The following is a 16,891-nucleotide window of genomic DNA, read 5'->3' on the forward strand; positions in this document are numbered from 1 at the left end:
TCGTTGGTCTTAGGGCTGTATTTTTTTCATGAGTCCTGCGGCTCCTGGTACCTGTACCGTCACTGGTAAACGCTATGACAGTATCTTGCGCATCAACATCATTCCAACCCTTCAACAGCGCTAGGATCATTTGTATGGATATTGTACAGCCAGTATAGCGGCTGTTACAGGAGGCATTTCGGAAAAGCTACAATTATCAGCTGTCATTTCCCAACAGCCTGGACGCGCGGATCATCTGATCTTCATCTGTGTGACTTCTGGCTGTGGAGTTATCTGAAAGATGTCGTGTTCAGTAGTCCAACTACGAGCGTAGCTGAACTCAGGGAAAACAATGAGCAACGCATTCTGAATGTTTTCCCCGAGAGACTCCGAGCTGTAGCGGAGCATGCCACTTCTCGATTTCAACTTGTAGCAGAAAACGGTGGACAGCATATCGAACATGTTTTGCGGCAGTCTTATGAAATTAAAAACCGGCGCCATTTTGCTTCGTATACGGTTTTTGGCTCAAGGAGAATTAAAAAGCGATGTAGTTTTGCTTTCTATGCGGTTTTTGGCCTCAGGACAGTTAAATACCGATGTTTCCCATCCGATGTGGTATTATCTTGCCGTCGTGAATGAGCCACAACTGTTGTAAGCCGAAGTTGCACACTCATGCGCGTTGTACAGTACGGATGGTGTAATGTACAACTCAAACCATAGCCGTCGTATTGCGATTCATCTGTCAATTTTAGACGACCCCATTTACCTTACGGGGGGATGTAATGGACTTTGGACAAAAGATTTTACAAAAATATTATTTTCTTGATCTACATAATTTAATCTATGTTGTGTGTGAATTTTATCGTGATAGCAGCTTTAGAAATGCCTTTAAATTGTTAAGCTGATTAACGCTGCACTGGCGGCCACTCCCATCTTTTCCGGCATTTGAGAAACTGCTTGCTTCAGCGGAATTTTTGGCAGTGCGAAGCCTACTTTTTTTCGATATCTTTGGCTGACATTTATATCTCTGGCTGATATCTATATCTTTCCCTGAAAACTGTCTTTTGGTTTATTTACGTTCTGACAATACTAACATATATTGGTCGGTGGAAGGTTGAATTCGCAAACCTTTATGTGGAAATCAAGATTTATGAATAACGGGTGGTGGAAAAACTGTGTTTAGGAAAGGGAGGTTTCCTGGAAATCGGTTTACCAACAAAAAAGAGGAAGCAGCTCGAAATGAAGAACATAAGCTCTGAACTTCAGCATCGAAACTTGGGGCAGGAGTATTGTACTGGTGTATGAATGATGATGATATGAATTCCACTGGATTCAGAGGTATTGTTTTAGAGCTTCTCTGCCAGGCTGTAAAGTTTTCATATTCATGTGTTAGCTGTAAAAATACCGAATGCATGATTGTTGTTGAAGAAAGAAGAGTGGAAATAGCTTGTGATTTTAAATTAATTTGTAATTCGTGCGGCTATGAATTTTCATTTTCCTCAAAAAATGGTTCAAATGGCTCTGAGCAGTATGGGACTTAACATCTGTGGTCATCAGTCCCCTAGAACTTAGAACTACTTAAACCTAACTAACCTAAGGACACAACACACATCCATGCCCTAGGCAGGATTCGAACCTGCGACCGTTGCGGTCACGCGGTTCCAGACTGAAGCGCCAAGAACCGCACGGCCACACCGGCCGGCTCATTTTCCTCCTCAAGAAAAACTGACACTGGTACGTATGAAAGCAATTTTAGATTAGCATATGCTCTGAGATGCCTTGGACAGGGCAGGGAAGGAGATAATTTATTGTGTGGTTTTCTGAACATGCCTCCACCTTGTGCAAGGTTTGTAAAAATAAATAAAGAAATGTCTGGTGCTATATGCGATATTTCCAAAGTTTCTATGAAGAAAGCAGTGGAGGAATTGATGGAAATAAACAAAAAAAATAGATCCTGGGGTATATATTCATGACAGTGAAACTCATGCAAATGTTACTGACCTATGTGTCTGTAGATGGGACCTGAATGAAAAGGGGTCACACATCTCTGTATGGAGTTGCATCTGTTATTGGTATTGACTCAGGTAAAGTTTTAGATGTAGGAATTATGTCTAATGACACCAGTGTGCAACAAGGAAAATGTTCAACAATGAAGACAATGAGAAAATGTGGCAAGTAGAGCATACAGTAGCATGGTCTAACAATTATAGTGGCTCAACGCGGGGCATGAAGGCTGCTGTTGTGAGAATGTTCACCGGATCTGAGGATCAGTATGATGTTAGATATACTAAATACCTTGGTGATGGGGACTCCTCTTCGTTCAAAGCTGTAACAGATAAAAATCCATACAATACAACAATAGAAAAGTTGGAATGTGCTTGCCACATACAAAAGAGACTTCATGGTAGGCTTCGTCGCTTGCAGTAAGAGATGAAAGGTGAAGTACTTGAGGATGGAAAACCACTAAGAAGAAAAGGCAGGCTTACTCTGAAAGAAACTGATTCTCTTCAGTTATTGCATGAGAGAGCTATCAGGAAAAACACACTTAATTTAGAGGCAATGAGGCGTGCTGTGTGGGCAACTTTTTTTCTCAAACTATCCGCTGACCAAACACCAATGCACAATCTGTGTCCAAAAGATGATTAATGTAAATTCAACAACAGAAATGAGAGATATTCACATAAACGCTCATTACCAGAACCTGTTATGAACGCAATTAAGCCCACATTCAGGTTTCTCGCAAACCCTGATTTATTGAGGAAGTGTCTGCACGGAAAGATACAAAATGCAAATGAAAGTCTCAATAATTTAATTTAAATTAGATGCTCAAAACGGACATTCTGTGGACTTGAAGTACTCAAAATAGGTGTCTATGATGCAGTTTTATGTTACAATAACGGAAATAATAGCAAAATTGAAGTGCTGAAGAGAATTGTGAGGCGTGGCGCCTTTATATCGTTCCTGTCTGGAGGCTGTGTATCGGGAGAATGACTCATGCGTGCGCATTGACAGATGGTCTGAAGAGGGTTCAGTCTAGTACGAAGTTCTAATTTTCATCCACAAGAGTATAGTATCGGACAGAGACATGGAAGATTGAAGAAACAGGTCAAGAGAATGTTTTTGTGAATTGTTCTATTTATTTCTTGAAGGTTTTTATGTTTATTTATGTTTGTACAGTTTTGTATATGTTTTTAGTAGTATAAATAGTGATGATCTAAAGTAAATATGTAGATAATTGTTATACCGACAAACGCTGTACGAACTAGTGTGAAAATTTTTTAAGACAGTGTGAATGTAGACGACGGGGAATTTTGTATCATAATATGTTAATTAAGTTTATGGTAAAAGGAAAGCTAATTCGAGTACAAATATCAGAATGTTAAATATTTATTTCGGGAAAAAGTACAGTTCGGAAGTGTGTCATTTGTTGATTGGTTAGTTATGAAAAGAGCGGACTAACGCGGGAGAAAAATATTTTTCTATTGGCCTTAAATAAAATTGACCAATCAGAACAGAGTATTCTTTGCACGTCTTTTCTCTTAGAGACAGAGAATGCTTACAGCAGTATGAAGTAGTCGGAGCCCAGCCTTTCAATGATACGGTCGTGTGTAGTATGACCTCCGAAAGAAGTTATAGATTGCCGGTTTTAGTTGTACTACATGCCTCAAAAGTGCTTTATTCCGGTGTGTGTTATTAGAAAGTACGGATTTCTTAAGTAATTTTGTGTATGAGAAAAGACAGTGATCCCGCGTAGCATACGAGCAGATCGGTGACCAATTAATAGTACGGCGAGCATTTTCATTTAAGAACAATCCGTGCTTAGTAGCTGTTCAGATTTCGGGAAATACGTTACCATAAATGAAATGAAATGAAATGTCGTGCGGCTAGGGCCTCCTGTTGGGTAGAACAAAAACTTGCTAACAAGAATGAAAGGGTTCTTGCATGACTGTGTCAGAATTAGCACGGGCTTGACAGTGAACTTGTAACTCTCGACTACAGAATATATCGAAGTTCTGCCAGTATTTCCACCTTTCATTCCAAATTAAGACCTGTTCCCGATTTTTAGAATAGTTACATTGTATGCATCCTGGTGCGAATTGCAGTACAGTAGGTTTCCGCTCGGTTTTCCTACCGGCGATCTGTTGTAACGAATTCACAGGTAGCTGCAGGTGATGGACGAAAGTAACCACGTAATCGCACCACCACCCGACCTCCAACCCGCCCGTGTGGGTAACGAACGAGTTGGAGAACCTCTGCAGGATATACTGCAGAAGGCAACACACCACTTAGGATATCTTCTTGAAAGATTTCCAGTGTGTGTTGAATGAGGCACAGCATGGAGTGCTCCACCACTTGCCCGCGAAAGGCAAAGGTCCCGAGTTCGAGTCTCGGTCCGGCCCACAGTTTTAATCTGCCAGGAAGTTTCATATCAGCGCACACTCCGCTGAAGAGTGAAAATCTCATTCTGGTAACATCCCCCAGGCTGTGGCTAAGCCATGTCTCCGCAATATCCTTTCTTTCAGGAGTGCTAGTTCTGCAAGGTTCGCAGGAGAGCTTCTGTAAAGTTTGGAAGGTAGGAGACGAGATACTGGCAGAAGTAAAGCTGTGAGTACCGGGCGTGAGTCGTGCTTAGGTAGCTCAGATGGTAGAGCACTTGCCCGCGATAGGCAAAGGTCCCGAGTTCGAGTCTCGGTCGGGCACACAGTTTTAATCTGCCAGGAAGTTTCATGTCAGCGCACACTCCGCTGCAGAATGAAAATCTCATTCTGGAAACACCCCCAGGCTGTGGCTAAGCCATGTCTCCGCTATATCCTTTCTTTCAGGAGTGCTAGTTCTGCAAGGTTAGCAGGAGAGCTTCTGTAAAGTTTGGAAGGTAGGAGATGAGATACTGGCAGAAGTAAAGCTGTGAGTACCGGGCGTGAGTCGTGCTTCGGTGGCTCAGATGATAGAGCACTTGCCCGCGAAAGGCAAAGGCCCCGAGTTCGAGTCTCGGTCGGGCACACAGTTTTAATCTGCCAGGAAGTTTCATATCAGCGTACACTCCGCTGCAGAGTGAAAATCTCATTCTGGAATTTACGAGTAGTTTGCCGGTCTGTAGGCTGTGTATTGTGACCCCAAGCATGTCAGAGCTATTGTTTCGTATCAGTGTAATAAATAAACTATGTGAAATCAGTCCCTAAATAAACGGTTCCAAAAATTAATAAAGAACACTCCTTCCTCTCTCCAGCAGCTCAGAACAAGCTGAGTCCCTTTCCCGCCATTTTCTCCCTCCAGACCGCCATCTTGGATTACATCACAGAGGGGGCGACAGCGCCCTCTGGCGGCATGACTGTGTACTAGATCAGTTGGACTCTGGACCTCATGGTGAACACAGCGGGTGAAGCTACTGCCTCAAATTGTTTAAATAAAGAGTATCTGCAAAATAAAGACTTACATCCATCCTATCCAGCAGCCCAGCACAGGCTCAGCCCTTTTTCTGCCGATTCCTAGGCAGAGGTGGCGGTCGGACGACTTATGTTAGTGGAGATGGCCCAAGTGACCTACTTTCCCGCCATTTTCTTAGGTTAGTGCAGGTAGCCAAGGTGTGTCACATTGTCCAGCTGGAATTTAAACTTACTGTCATTTTCTGGGGTGAGGAGGTGAGGGGGGAGGTGATGAGCTTGCCAGAGGGGGAGAGATTAATTAATTGATCAATTTAATTAAGTAGTCAATCAAATTGATAAGAGTGGGTGGGGATATTCCAATAACTCAGACCTGAAAGTGTACCTGTAACAGTGAGGGAGGGCAGTTTGCTGAGGGATCGGGGGAGGGGGAGGGGATGGGGGTGGGGAACAATATCTTAAGGACCTGTCAATCAAAAGGAGGTATCCTTTTAGCAGTACAATAGGTTAAGGACCTGTCAGTCAAAGGATAACAATAGGTTAATGACCTGTCAGTCAAAGAAGAACAGTAGGTTTGCCTATGTAGGCAACCAACACTAACAAAATGCGCCAGAACGAAGCTTGTCCCCCTACTGACACATTCTGAGACATCAAGGGATCACCAATTTAGTACTGGAGGGAAACATGGAAGGGGAGGGGGTTAAAATCTTAGAGGGTGACCGAGAGTTCAATACAGTAAGCAGATTCAGAAGGATGTAGGATGCAGTAGTTACTCGGAGATGGAGAGGCTTGGCAGGATAGAGTAGCATGAAGAGTTGCATCTTCAGGCTGAAGACCACAACAACAACAACAGTCAAAAATATCCTTATATGTTCAAGTGCCTGTGTGGTTTGGATCTTGCTATACCTACTGGATAGGGTGGTATCTCCCTGCGCTGTGTAGCACAGCTTTTGCTTTGAATGTGAAATGAATGATAAGTACAATCGAAACAAACGTAATCTATCTGTTTTATGTTTTTCACTGAAATGACTGTTATCCTTCGAAAGGTTTCTGTAGGAAATTGCATACTAAAACAAACGGAACTGGATCCTAAACTAAATTTTACAGACGGTACCTTTTAGTTGTAAATGCTCTGCTAGTTTCCATCTAATGTTACAGAATTTAGATGAAAGCAACTGACAATGTCAGAAGATGGTGTATGTAAAGTGTTAATACGTTATACTCAGAGGTAATATTGTTAATAAACGATAACAGCTGCAGTTTCGTAACTTCCTTATGCACTCTCACATACCATGTCTTTTGACTTCTGAAAACATGATGGAAGCTTGTGCAGTTTGCTTCACTGTTGTCACGGTGTTGAATCGTAGTCTATCTCTTTGGTAATTTCAGTAATTTGCTACATATTTTATCTTTGTCAGAGCTTATGTAATTTCACACTGGTCTCGCCTTGAAGGTAAAAAAAGAAGGGACGTAGCGCTACAGACTTAATGCTGTACGTTGTTTTGAAGCCAGAGTGGACTAAGCCTGCCACCATTTTAAGTGGCCCAAAACATAAGCCAACTACTGTTTACGATTATTTCTTGTTCATTATTTCCGTCGTTTGCGCGCAAAAACTGCTATAAATACTAAAAATTATAAAGGTTACATGAATAACATAGTGTCAGCAAGGCAAATCTAACTTTTTTTTTTAATGCGTACGAAAATCTGCAATCCCTCACCCAGTTCGTTCCTCATATGGATAAGTTTTCGCCTATAAATGACCGCGGTTGGCAACCGGAGTCGTAATTATAATGGGCAGACACACTCATGCAGTGAGACCACAGTGCTGATTTCACTAATCGCTCTAAGCACTGCAAAGCTAATCTCTTATCACACAATCTTGAATTTTGAATAACTGGAACCGTTATAGTAACCTGACAAGCAAACAAAGGGGGACGAGAGCATACAACATAAGTCATAACCACTTCGAAATAGCGACATACACTGCATATGTGCAATATGCATCCTACACATGCATTACTTTCGTTACCGCAGCAAAAGACACTTTCATCAGTACAGAATAAATCTATTTTAAACTTGAGACACTTTCATGCATAATAACATTGAAATGTTGAGTGAAAAGATTCTCCTAAGCATTGAAGATGCATAGCAACTGTGGTAGTGTTATCTGTGATTTTTGTAACTACTAAACATCTTTCTTTAATATTATCTTTACACAAAATTGACCACTGACCGAAAATGAGTTTTTACGCTGTTTCCTGATAATTTTCAACGTGAGAATTTTTTAACTGATACCAATTCAATGCAGCGTAACAAAAATATTTTCCTGCACTTTTGTTGAAAGATAACTTTATTTTGTCACACGCCATGAGTCAGTAAAATCTTATATTCTGAACACCACAGTAATAATCTTCTTGGTAGTAATTAAAATGTGCACAGTACCTTTTGTTGTCTTCTTCTGCCGCTACTTTTATTATGCTTGTCAGCGTAATAAAATAGCCTGTACTTTGCACACAATCTGGTGCTTCGCTTAATATGGCAATAATAATTTTAAGCCCTTTTATAGGTGTTCGGTTGTTACATTTGACTGAGACTCTGGACAGTGCTACCCTCTCTGGAGGGACAATGGACCACCCATCCAAGGGCAGCGAACGGTACACTCTCCGCGGCGAGGGAGAGATTTGGCAGTGGTGAATGGGCTGTCGGTCGAGCGACTTCCTTAGCTCGTGGCCGCGCGCTCCATGTAAACGGCAAAGATGTATATTTTGGTTGTTGACTTACCTATAAATAATAAGTGATTATCTCAACTCTCATGTTTCTTTACAGTCTGAATGGATACGAACCATTATACAGTCCTCTTCAGTTTATGGTACTCCGGTACATTTACGTTTTCGTCTGCCGACGCTAACATTTTGGGTCTCGGGGCCGGACTGTGATGGATTCGACGAAGTAAAGTGCACAGACAGCCATCAATCGGCGGAACGGCAGCGACGAGTGTCGACGGAGCAACACGGAGACGCAGCTTGCAGCGCCGAGACGACGCATCTGAAAGTTAAGTATCCGCTTCCTGTAATTCCCACTCATTGTAACTGCTTCTTGTGCTGTTGCCTGACACCGCTAGCTTTCCATGATGGACGAAGTGTTAAGAAGGAAACTTGTAACCACACGCTCGGTGGCGAAAGCAAGCCTCACACGGTTGTTAAAGTTTGCAAACGAATTCGATGTAACAGGCAAATCGGACACTTTGGACATTACTGTCAGGCTACAACAGTTGCCAAAGATCGTGGAGAAGTATGAAGACGGGCAGTCACAGCTCTAATTGTTTGAAGAGTCGTGCTAGGGACAGAGAAACTTTCGAAAATATAGTCTTCGAGGTTTCGAAACAAATGAGAGCGATTCAGATGAATCAAATGGTTCAAATGGCTCTGAGCACTATGCGACTTAACTTCTGAGGTCATCAGTCGCCTAGAACTTACAACTAATTAAACCTAACTAACCTAAGGACATCACACACATCCATGCCCGAGGCAGGATTCGAACCTGCGACCGTAGCGGTCGCCCGGTTTCAGACTGTAGCGCCTAGAACCGCACGACCACTCCGGCCGGCTCAGATGAATCACACAAACGCAGTTGACAGGGTTTCGTCAGATGCTGAGTCTGCCTTGAGTGTATCAAAACGTAGCATCCAGCTGCCCACCATAAAACTGCCACCATTTAACGGTAATGTGACGCAATTCCGGCATTTTCACGACACATTTGTGAATCTCGTCATAAGCAATGGGGAACTAGAGGAAGTTGCTAAGTACCATCATTTGCTGAATTCACTAACAGGTGTAGCAGCCAATGTAACTGCCCATCTTCCTGTGACTAACACTAACTTTAAGGTAGCCTTTGATTTTGTCTGTAATAGATACAATAATCCTCGGCCGATTGCATCAATACACTTAAAGAAACTACTAGTGCTACCGGCAATGACAAAGCCATGTTCAAGTGAACTTCGTGCACTACTAAACGAAGCTTTAAGCAATGTGCATGTGCTGATGGCATTGCAGCTAGATGTCTCTTTGCAAGACCTAATTACATCACAGCTCCTTATAGAAAGGGTTGAACGTTCTATAATGACCGAGTTTGAAACCAGTCTGAGTTCGACTAGCTTTCCAACATTTGAAGAAACTTGTGCCTTCTCGAGAATAAATGTAAATCTTTAGAAATAGCCAAGACTATAGCACCACAACGTCACGGAACAACTGTTAATAAACATCAAAATACGCCCAACACCAAGCAGTTTGGGCATTCGAAAGAGCCATACGTTGCTACAGGTACTGCATGTGTCATGTGCTACCAGCCTCACGCACTGCACAAGTGCAGCAAATTCAAACAAGTCACATGTAGTGAAAGCAAGGCTGTTGTGATGCGCAACAACTTGTGCTACAACTGTCTGAAGAATGGTCACAGGACTTCTTAAAGCAACTCCATTACTTGTCATACCTGTGGTAAACGACACCACAAGTTATTACATGCAGAATCACAATGGACACAAGATGCAGCAAGGAAGTAGTGTACAGGTGATATGCAACACGAAAACAATGGCAAACGTCAGTCAACTACATGGAGCTATTGTTCATTGAAGATCAGTCCGGCCAAACGAGTACTCCTTGCGACAGTGAGAATAAGGTTGCAAGATATCAATGGAAAACGGCAGACTTGTCGTGCTCTATTAGTTTCTGGGTCGCAGTCGTGCTTCATATCGGAAACATGTGCACAACGCCTCATACTTCAAAGGCGGCACAGCAGATACCGATTCAAGGAATAGGTGCAACCCGCTCAGAAACAAAACACCGTGTCTCTATACTAGTGGGCTCCTGTGTAAGCCGTTTTATGTCATCTGTCGAATGTTTAGTTTTGCCAAAGATAACTGACACCTTGCCTGAACAAATAATTGATCCCAGTAAGTGGCACTTGCCGAATGCACAACTTACTGATCCAGAGTTTTTTGGTCACCTGGAAAAATCGACCTGTTGCTAGGAGCAGAATTTTGTCCATACATTCACAAATCATGGACTATCTCCGTAGGAACTGATCATCCTGTGCTTCAGGAGACAGAACTAGGTTGGGTCATAGCTGGTAAGTATCAACCAGTAGAACACAACATTTCGTCACGGTGGCCGGTCATGTCGTGCTTTGTAAAAACGAACACTGATGTTCAAACGCTCTTGAAGAAATTCTGGAGATAAAAGAATGAAACCATGCTCTAATGACGAAAGAAAAGGAACAATGTGAAGTACAGTTCGCGCAACACACAACGAAAGATTCCACAGGCAGATTCGTTGTCCATCTTCCGACTCGCGAAGAGTCAAATAAATTAGGCGAATCTTTCAACACTGCAGCAAAACGCTTCTCTCTGATTGAACAGAAACTGGTGAGACACTCGAAGCTTAAAGAAAGCTACACACCTGCTGCCATTTCATACTACGTGCCACACCATGAAATTCTTCAGGAAGCCAGTTCGACTACAAAAACATGAGTAGTTTTTAATTGTTCGGTCAAAACGAGCTCTAATATGTCGCTAAATACTTCGTTATTGGTCGGACCAACGATTCAACAAGATGTGTGCTCCATAATATTACGCTTCCGCCTGCATTGCATTGCCTTCACAGCTGACATAGAGAAGATGTATCGACAAGTTCTGGTAGCGGATGAAGATCGCGCCTACCAACGAATACTGTGGAGGAGTGACAGATCTGCACCACTGCAGGAATATCAGTTAAAGACAGTCACATACGAAATGACCTGTGCATCTTTCCTTGCGGTACGATGTCTGTTACAATTAGCTCATGAAGAGAGCATATGTAACAAGGCAGAAAACATTCTTGCTAATGACTTCTATGTGGACGATTGTATCTCAGGTTGCGATACAGTAGAGGCTGCAATCAAGGTCCAGCAATATCTCACGAAGCTTTTGAAGAAAGGTCGTTTCTCATTACGGAAGTGGTCTAGTAACAGTGTGGAATTCCTCGAAAATATCCCCTCAGAGTTTATTTAGAGAGGCACAAGTACCCTTACGGCTTGACAACGACGAGGATATTAAAACTTTAGGTTTACTTTGGCACCCAGCTGCAGATCAGTTCCAAATTGTGAATAATGTCAAGTCAGCACGTAAGGTCTACAGGTTCACAAAACGAATTGTACTGGCTGTCACGTCATTTTTCATCCTCTGGGATTAATCAGTCCCATTGTTATCACATTCAAAACCTTTTTGCAATGTCTGTGGCAGCTTCAGTTAACATCGGACAAGCCCTTGCCTCAAGAGTTGAATTAATTGCATGTGGCAGACACTATACAGAGAGGTTCGTATGATACATAATATTCGTGTTCATCGAAGAGTCAATACAGAAGCTTCAGTTAACATCGGACAAGCCCTTGCCTCAAGAGCTGAATTAATTGCATGTGGCAGACACTATACAGAGAGGTTCGTATGATAGATAATATTCGTGTTCATCGGAGAGTCAGTACAGAAGAAAAACTTGTCAGCATTCAACTGCACGGATTCTGTGATGCTGCAGAGTAGGCCTACGGCTGTTGTATATATGTACGATCAACTAATCATCATGAAATCACATGTGTCAAATTCTTAAACTTCAAAACACAAGTATCTCCACTGAAAATGTTGTCCTTACCTTGCCTACAGCTCTGTGGTTTTCACGCGCTGAGTATAGGTATAGAACGAACTTACTTGTGGACTGACCCATCCATCGTACTGGCATTTCTCGCATCTCCACCCACGTGGTGGCAGATATTTGTGGGGAACCGTGTTGCTGAGATACAGTAAAATACAGCAGCTGTGGTGTGGAACCATGTATCTACAATGGGAAACCCAACTGATTTGACTTCGCGAGTGGTGTCTCCTGCAGACGTGCATAAAAGCAGCCTGTGGTGGGAAGGACCAGCTTGGCTTAAGGAAGACATCACTTCACGGTCAGTGATAGACACCTCTAGTGATTTTGCAGCCCAGGAGCTGCCAGAAGAATGGGCTGAAATCCTCTGTCACATCAGCACAGCAATTCGAGAAGGAATCATCTGTCGATTCTCAAAGTTGTCACGACTACAGCGGATTATGGCATGTTGTCTTAGTTTCATTAATAACTGCAATACTGCAAAGAAAATGAGAGTAACCGCTGAATTGTCTCGCAATGAACTTCAGTACACTTTGCTACAGTGTGTCAGGATAGCACAAGAAGATACATACGCAAAGGAAATCTACCACTTGAAGACCTTAAAGCTAGTGGATAAAAATAGCAAGCTCAAATCACTGCATCCTATCCTCGATCACATAAGACTGTTGCAGGTTGGAGGCAGGCTACAGAATGCTGATCTGTCATATGAGTAGAAGTATCAATTCGTACTGCCACCTAACCATCACCTCACATGACTGATAGTGGAAAGTGAACATCGTCATCTTTCCCATGCTGGGTGTCAACTGCTGTTTACGTCTCTCAGAAAGCAATACTGGATACTGGACGAAATGCAATCCAGCGTGTTCTGCACCAGTGCTCGCACCTGTCACACCCACGTGTAGAAGCTGTAACGCCTTTCTTCAATTGTGGAATTGATTACACAGGACCGCTCTATGTGAAAATAGACTCACAGAGATCCAAATTAAAGGAAAAGTGCTACGTTGCCCTGTTTTCGTGCCTGGCTACGTGAGCAGTGCATTTGGAGGTAGTTGGCAAGATGACGAGTGAAGCATTCCTGTCGGCCCTCGGAAGGTTTGTTTCATGGCGGAGTAGGTGCCAAAACCTGTACAATGGGAAAAACTTCGTTGGAGCTAGTCGGGAAATTCGTGAGTTACAAGCTGCTGTGAGCTGTCATTATCAGCAGATACAGGTGAAAAGTTATATGCGCGAAGAAGGCATTGACTGGCACTTCATTCCTCCTGCATCACCACACTTTGGAGGAATATGAGTAGCTGGAATGAAGTCCTTCAAGTACCACTTGCGGCAAACGATGGGAACCAAATGTCCAACTTTCGAAGAGTTGACAACCCTGACTTGTCAGATTGAGGCTTGCTTGAACTCTCGTCCTCTCACACCACTGTTTTGCGGTCCTATTGATCCCCAAGCCCTCATCCCAGGTCATTTCCTGATTGTAACCGCAATCACAAGCGTCCCTCAGCCAGATCTAGGTACAGCCAACCTGAGCTTGCTCACGTGTATTTACTTACGTTATTTTCTGTGATTTAGCAGGACTTGTGTTACATGCGTTATGTTGGAAAGAAATTAATATTTCTTTGGCGTCCGGTATATTCGGTTGTAACGTTTGACTGAGTCTCTGGACAGTGCTGCCCTCTCTGGAGGTATGTGTACATGAGAGACAGTGGTCAGCCAGTGGGCCACCGCTCTAAGGGCACCCAACAGTACACTCGCCGCGGCGTGAGAGATTTGGCAGTGATGAATGGGCTGTCGGCCAGGCGGCTGTCCTTAGCTCGTGGCCACGTGCGCCATGTAAACGGCAAAGATGTATATTTTGGTTGTTGACTTACCTGTGAATAATAAGATCTCAACTCTCGTGCTCCATTACAGTCTGAATGGATGTGAACCATTATACAGTCCTCTTCTGTTCATGGAGCTCTGGTATATTTATGTTTTCTTCTGCGGACACTAACAATAGGCCTACATATAACCAGCTTTTGATCTGAAAATGGTGCTGGTTAAATATCACAGTATGTGAAAAGGACATACTAAACATCCACTGAATTAACAACACTGTGACAAAGCTTGTTGCTTTTACACATTTAACTTGTGTTACTTACCTTGTACCAGATGACGACGAATCATTACTTTTACAATATGTCCGTCAGTATGAAAAATAGAATATACTGAACTTCACCATAGAAATAAATACTTCAGTCCTTTTGTGCTGTTGAGCAACGTGTTGCAGCCTCTGACAAGGTTTTGCTGCCGATGGATAGTTTAGCAGCTTTTACACAGTGGCTACCAAGTCGTAATTCCCATCGTAATGTTTGGTCAGTGCAGTGGTTAATGCTGCAACGAAATGTCTGACTCCCTAACAACAAACAACGACTTCCCCTTGATCCTCATAGTAACATTGCTATTTCTGCTTGGTTGACAAATAGCTGCTCAATACTGTAGAATTAAGTGTAGCAATAATTTCCCGTCCATCCGAGGCCGTTTAACAATGACTGCGCTCATTTTAATCACCACACAATACAGTACATGGGCATCGCACCACAAGCTACTTTACAATCCTTCTGACTCACAAAGAGAACTGTTCTGGAACTTTCTGTCACAACGTTTCTCCCACCTCACCCTTCTGCGGGGAAGTCCCTTTATATTTTAACTTAAGCCTAAAGCCATGAGTCGTTACAGCTTTAAATACACAGGTTCATAATACTTTCAATACTAAGATCTACTTAACAGTATATAGAGATTAATACAAAAAACATTATTTACAGATATACATTTAAAACACAGTTACAGATTATTGGTTGTGTACTTCGCAGGCTGCTGGCAGCAGCTTACAGCTGCCCTTAGATGGAATATGCACCCTCAGCGCTCTGTCATCTCACTGCTTGCTTTTACAACTGCCCTGCTACTGATAGTATTTTTTAAGTTACGTGAGAGAGAATAACGAAATAACTTCCACGAAATGAAATGGAACAGTTCGAACACTGTGTGATGTATACTTGACTCGCTTAAGTCTATACCATGTTTTGTGATATACCAATAGTTAGTTCAAAAAAATATTCATATGTGTGTGAAATCTTATGGGACTTAACTGTTAAGGTCATCAGTCCCTAAGCTTACACTCTACTTAACCTAAATTATCCTAAGGACAAACACACACACCCATGCCCGAGGGAGGACTCGAACCTCCGCCGGGACCAGCCGCACAGTCCATGACTGCAGCGCCATACACCGCACGGCTAATCCCGCGTGGCAATAGTTAGTTATTTAGTTTCATGTTCCATGTATCATTTACACGATAAATCGTAATGATATGGAATAAATTATTATGTATTGATGTCACTATCTTTTTGTAAATATGCTTACATGCTGATCACTTATTGGTTGTTACGTTTCTTAATTAAATACAGACAGATGTTAGTCAATAATTCCTACCCAACACTTTAGATATTATAGTAATAAATAATCTTCCGTAGAATAGGAGATATCAAAGATAAATGTTTCAGTTTAGTTTCAAATTTTACTTTCCTGAGTGTCAGGCATTTTATATCAATTGGTAAATGATCAAAACTTTTAAAGCAGCATTGTGAACCCCTGTTTGTGCTACAGATAACCTTAATGTGGTGTAATGAATCTCATTTTTTTCTTGTGGCGTTGTAATTACATACATAATTGTTCCTGTTGAAGCGCAGTGAATTATTTACAACAAACTTCGTGAGATAACAACTATACTGTGAAACGGATAAACTGTTACTCACACACCGAGCACAAGGCAGGCACGACGTCAGCCAAAGCCTTCTTCAGACTGGAACCACAGCACACATGCCCATTCATACAGTCATACACACGAAACTCACGCACACATGACCGCTATCTCCGGCTTTTCTATCCAAATCTTTTGTTTAAAGGGGGAGGACGTATGAACGATGAATAATAATTATCGGTGAGAGGAATTTAGGGGCATCAGATGCTGCCCCAACAATCAGCGCCGTTACGTTGCCATGTGTTGTGTGGGGACGAGACCGTTGGTAAAGTGTAACCCGGATGTCGGTGCGTTTGCTATTTAGAAGGCAATGTAAAACACAGGAAAGAAGAGAAAGCACGAACACTGAGTAAAGTATGGCAAATCTAAAGTCAAATGACAGAAGTAAAACGATTACAATAAAAGTAAACACTGCAACAATAATTCATGTATACAAAAGATAATATTGCCTTAATTGCTCCACTTACGACTGAAATGTGATTCGTTTAAACTTAAGATAACGATCGGATCGATTAGTATGACTGTAAACAATGCAAGTTGGCATTTTTTATGAAATAACTATGTCTCCGCACCATCAAAGCACCTAACATGGTCGAAACTGGGGAGGACATGTCAGAGTGACATCACTAGGAAGTGTCACCGCGGTGTACTATGGGGTATGAATGTGATGACCCTAATGTTTTGCGCTAGTTAAGGTGGCGGACATCTGCGTATGAGAGGTAACTATGTATTGCGTTTAGTTGTTGAACATGTACTCGCATTTTATTTGTGACATAATGACGCTCTCATCTTTACCTCCATAGGTGTCGTGCACAATATGAATCGCTGTCGTCTTCTAGTACCACTCGCTAGTTGGTAAAAATTATTATAAAACTTAGAACGGTCATATTAAAAACCCACTTTTGCCTTGCTTCCTCCATTGGCTGATGAACATCGAAGTTACAAGTGTCTATTGAGTAATAAATGTGAATTGGTGTTACACTTTTTCTTCACGCATTGCTTGTTCATTACGAACCTTCACTCGCTCAGATATGTTTCCATAGTAAAGTGAAGTTAAATTTCAG

General features: G+C 42.3%; 1 protein-coding gene across 1 annotated transcript in view; it reads right to left on the reverse strand.

Moving 5' to 3' along the window:
* Window positions 1-16,891, reverse strand: part of LOC124788940 (transmembrane protease serine 9-like) — an 84,817-nt gene that overhangs the window by 15,522 nt on the left and 52,404 nt on the right. The window contains exons 3-4 of the mRNA XM_047256227.1: window positions 12,094-12,220; window positions 9,716-9,848 (exon numbers count right to left, since the gene is read on the reverse strand). Coding sequence (XP_047112183.1) covers window positions 9,716-9,848; window positions 12,094-12,220 — 260 coding nt within the window. The remainder of the gene's footprint in view (window positions 1-9,715; window positions 9,849-12,093; window positions 12,221-16,891) is intronic.

This window comes from Schistocerca piceifrons, chromosome 3, assembly GCF_021461385.2.
Source record: "Schistocerca piceifrons isolate TAMUIC-IGC-003096 chromosome 3, iqSchPice1.1, whole genome shotgun sequence".
NCBI lineage: Eukaryota > Metazoa > Arthropoda > Insecta > Orthoptera > Acrididae > Schistocerca > Schistocerca piceifrons.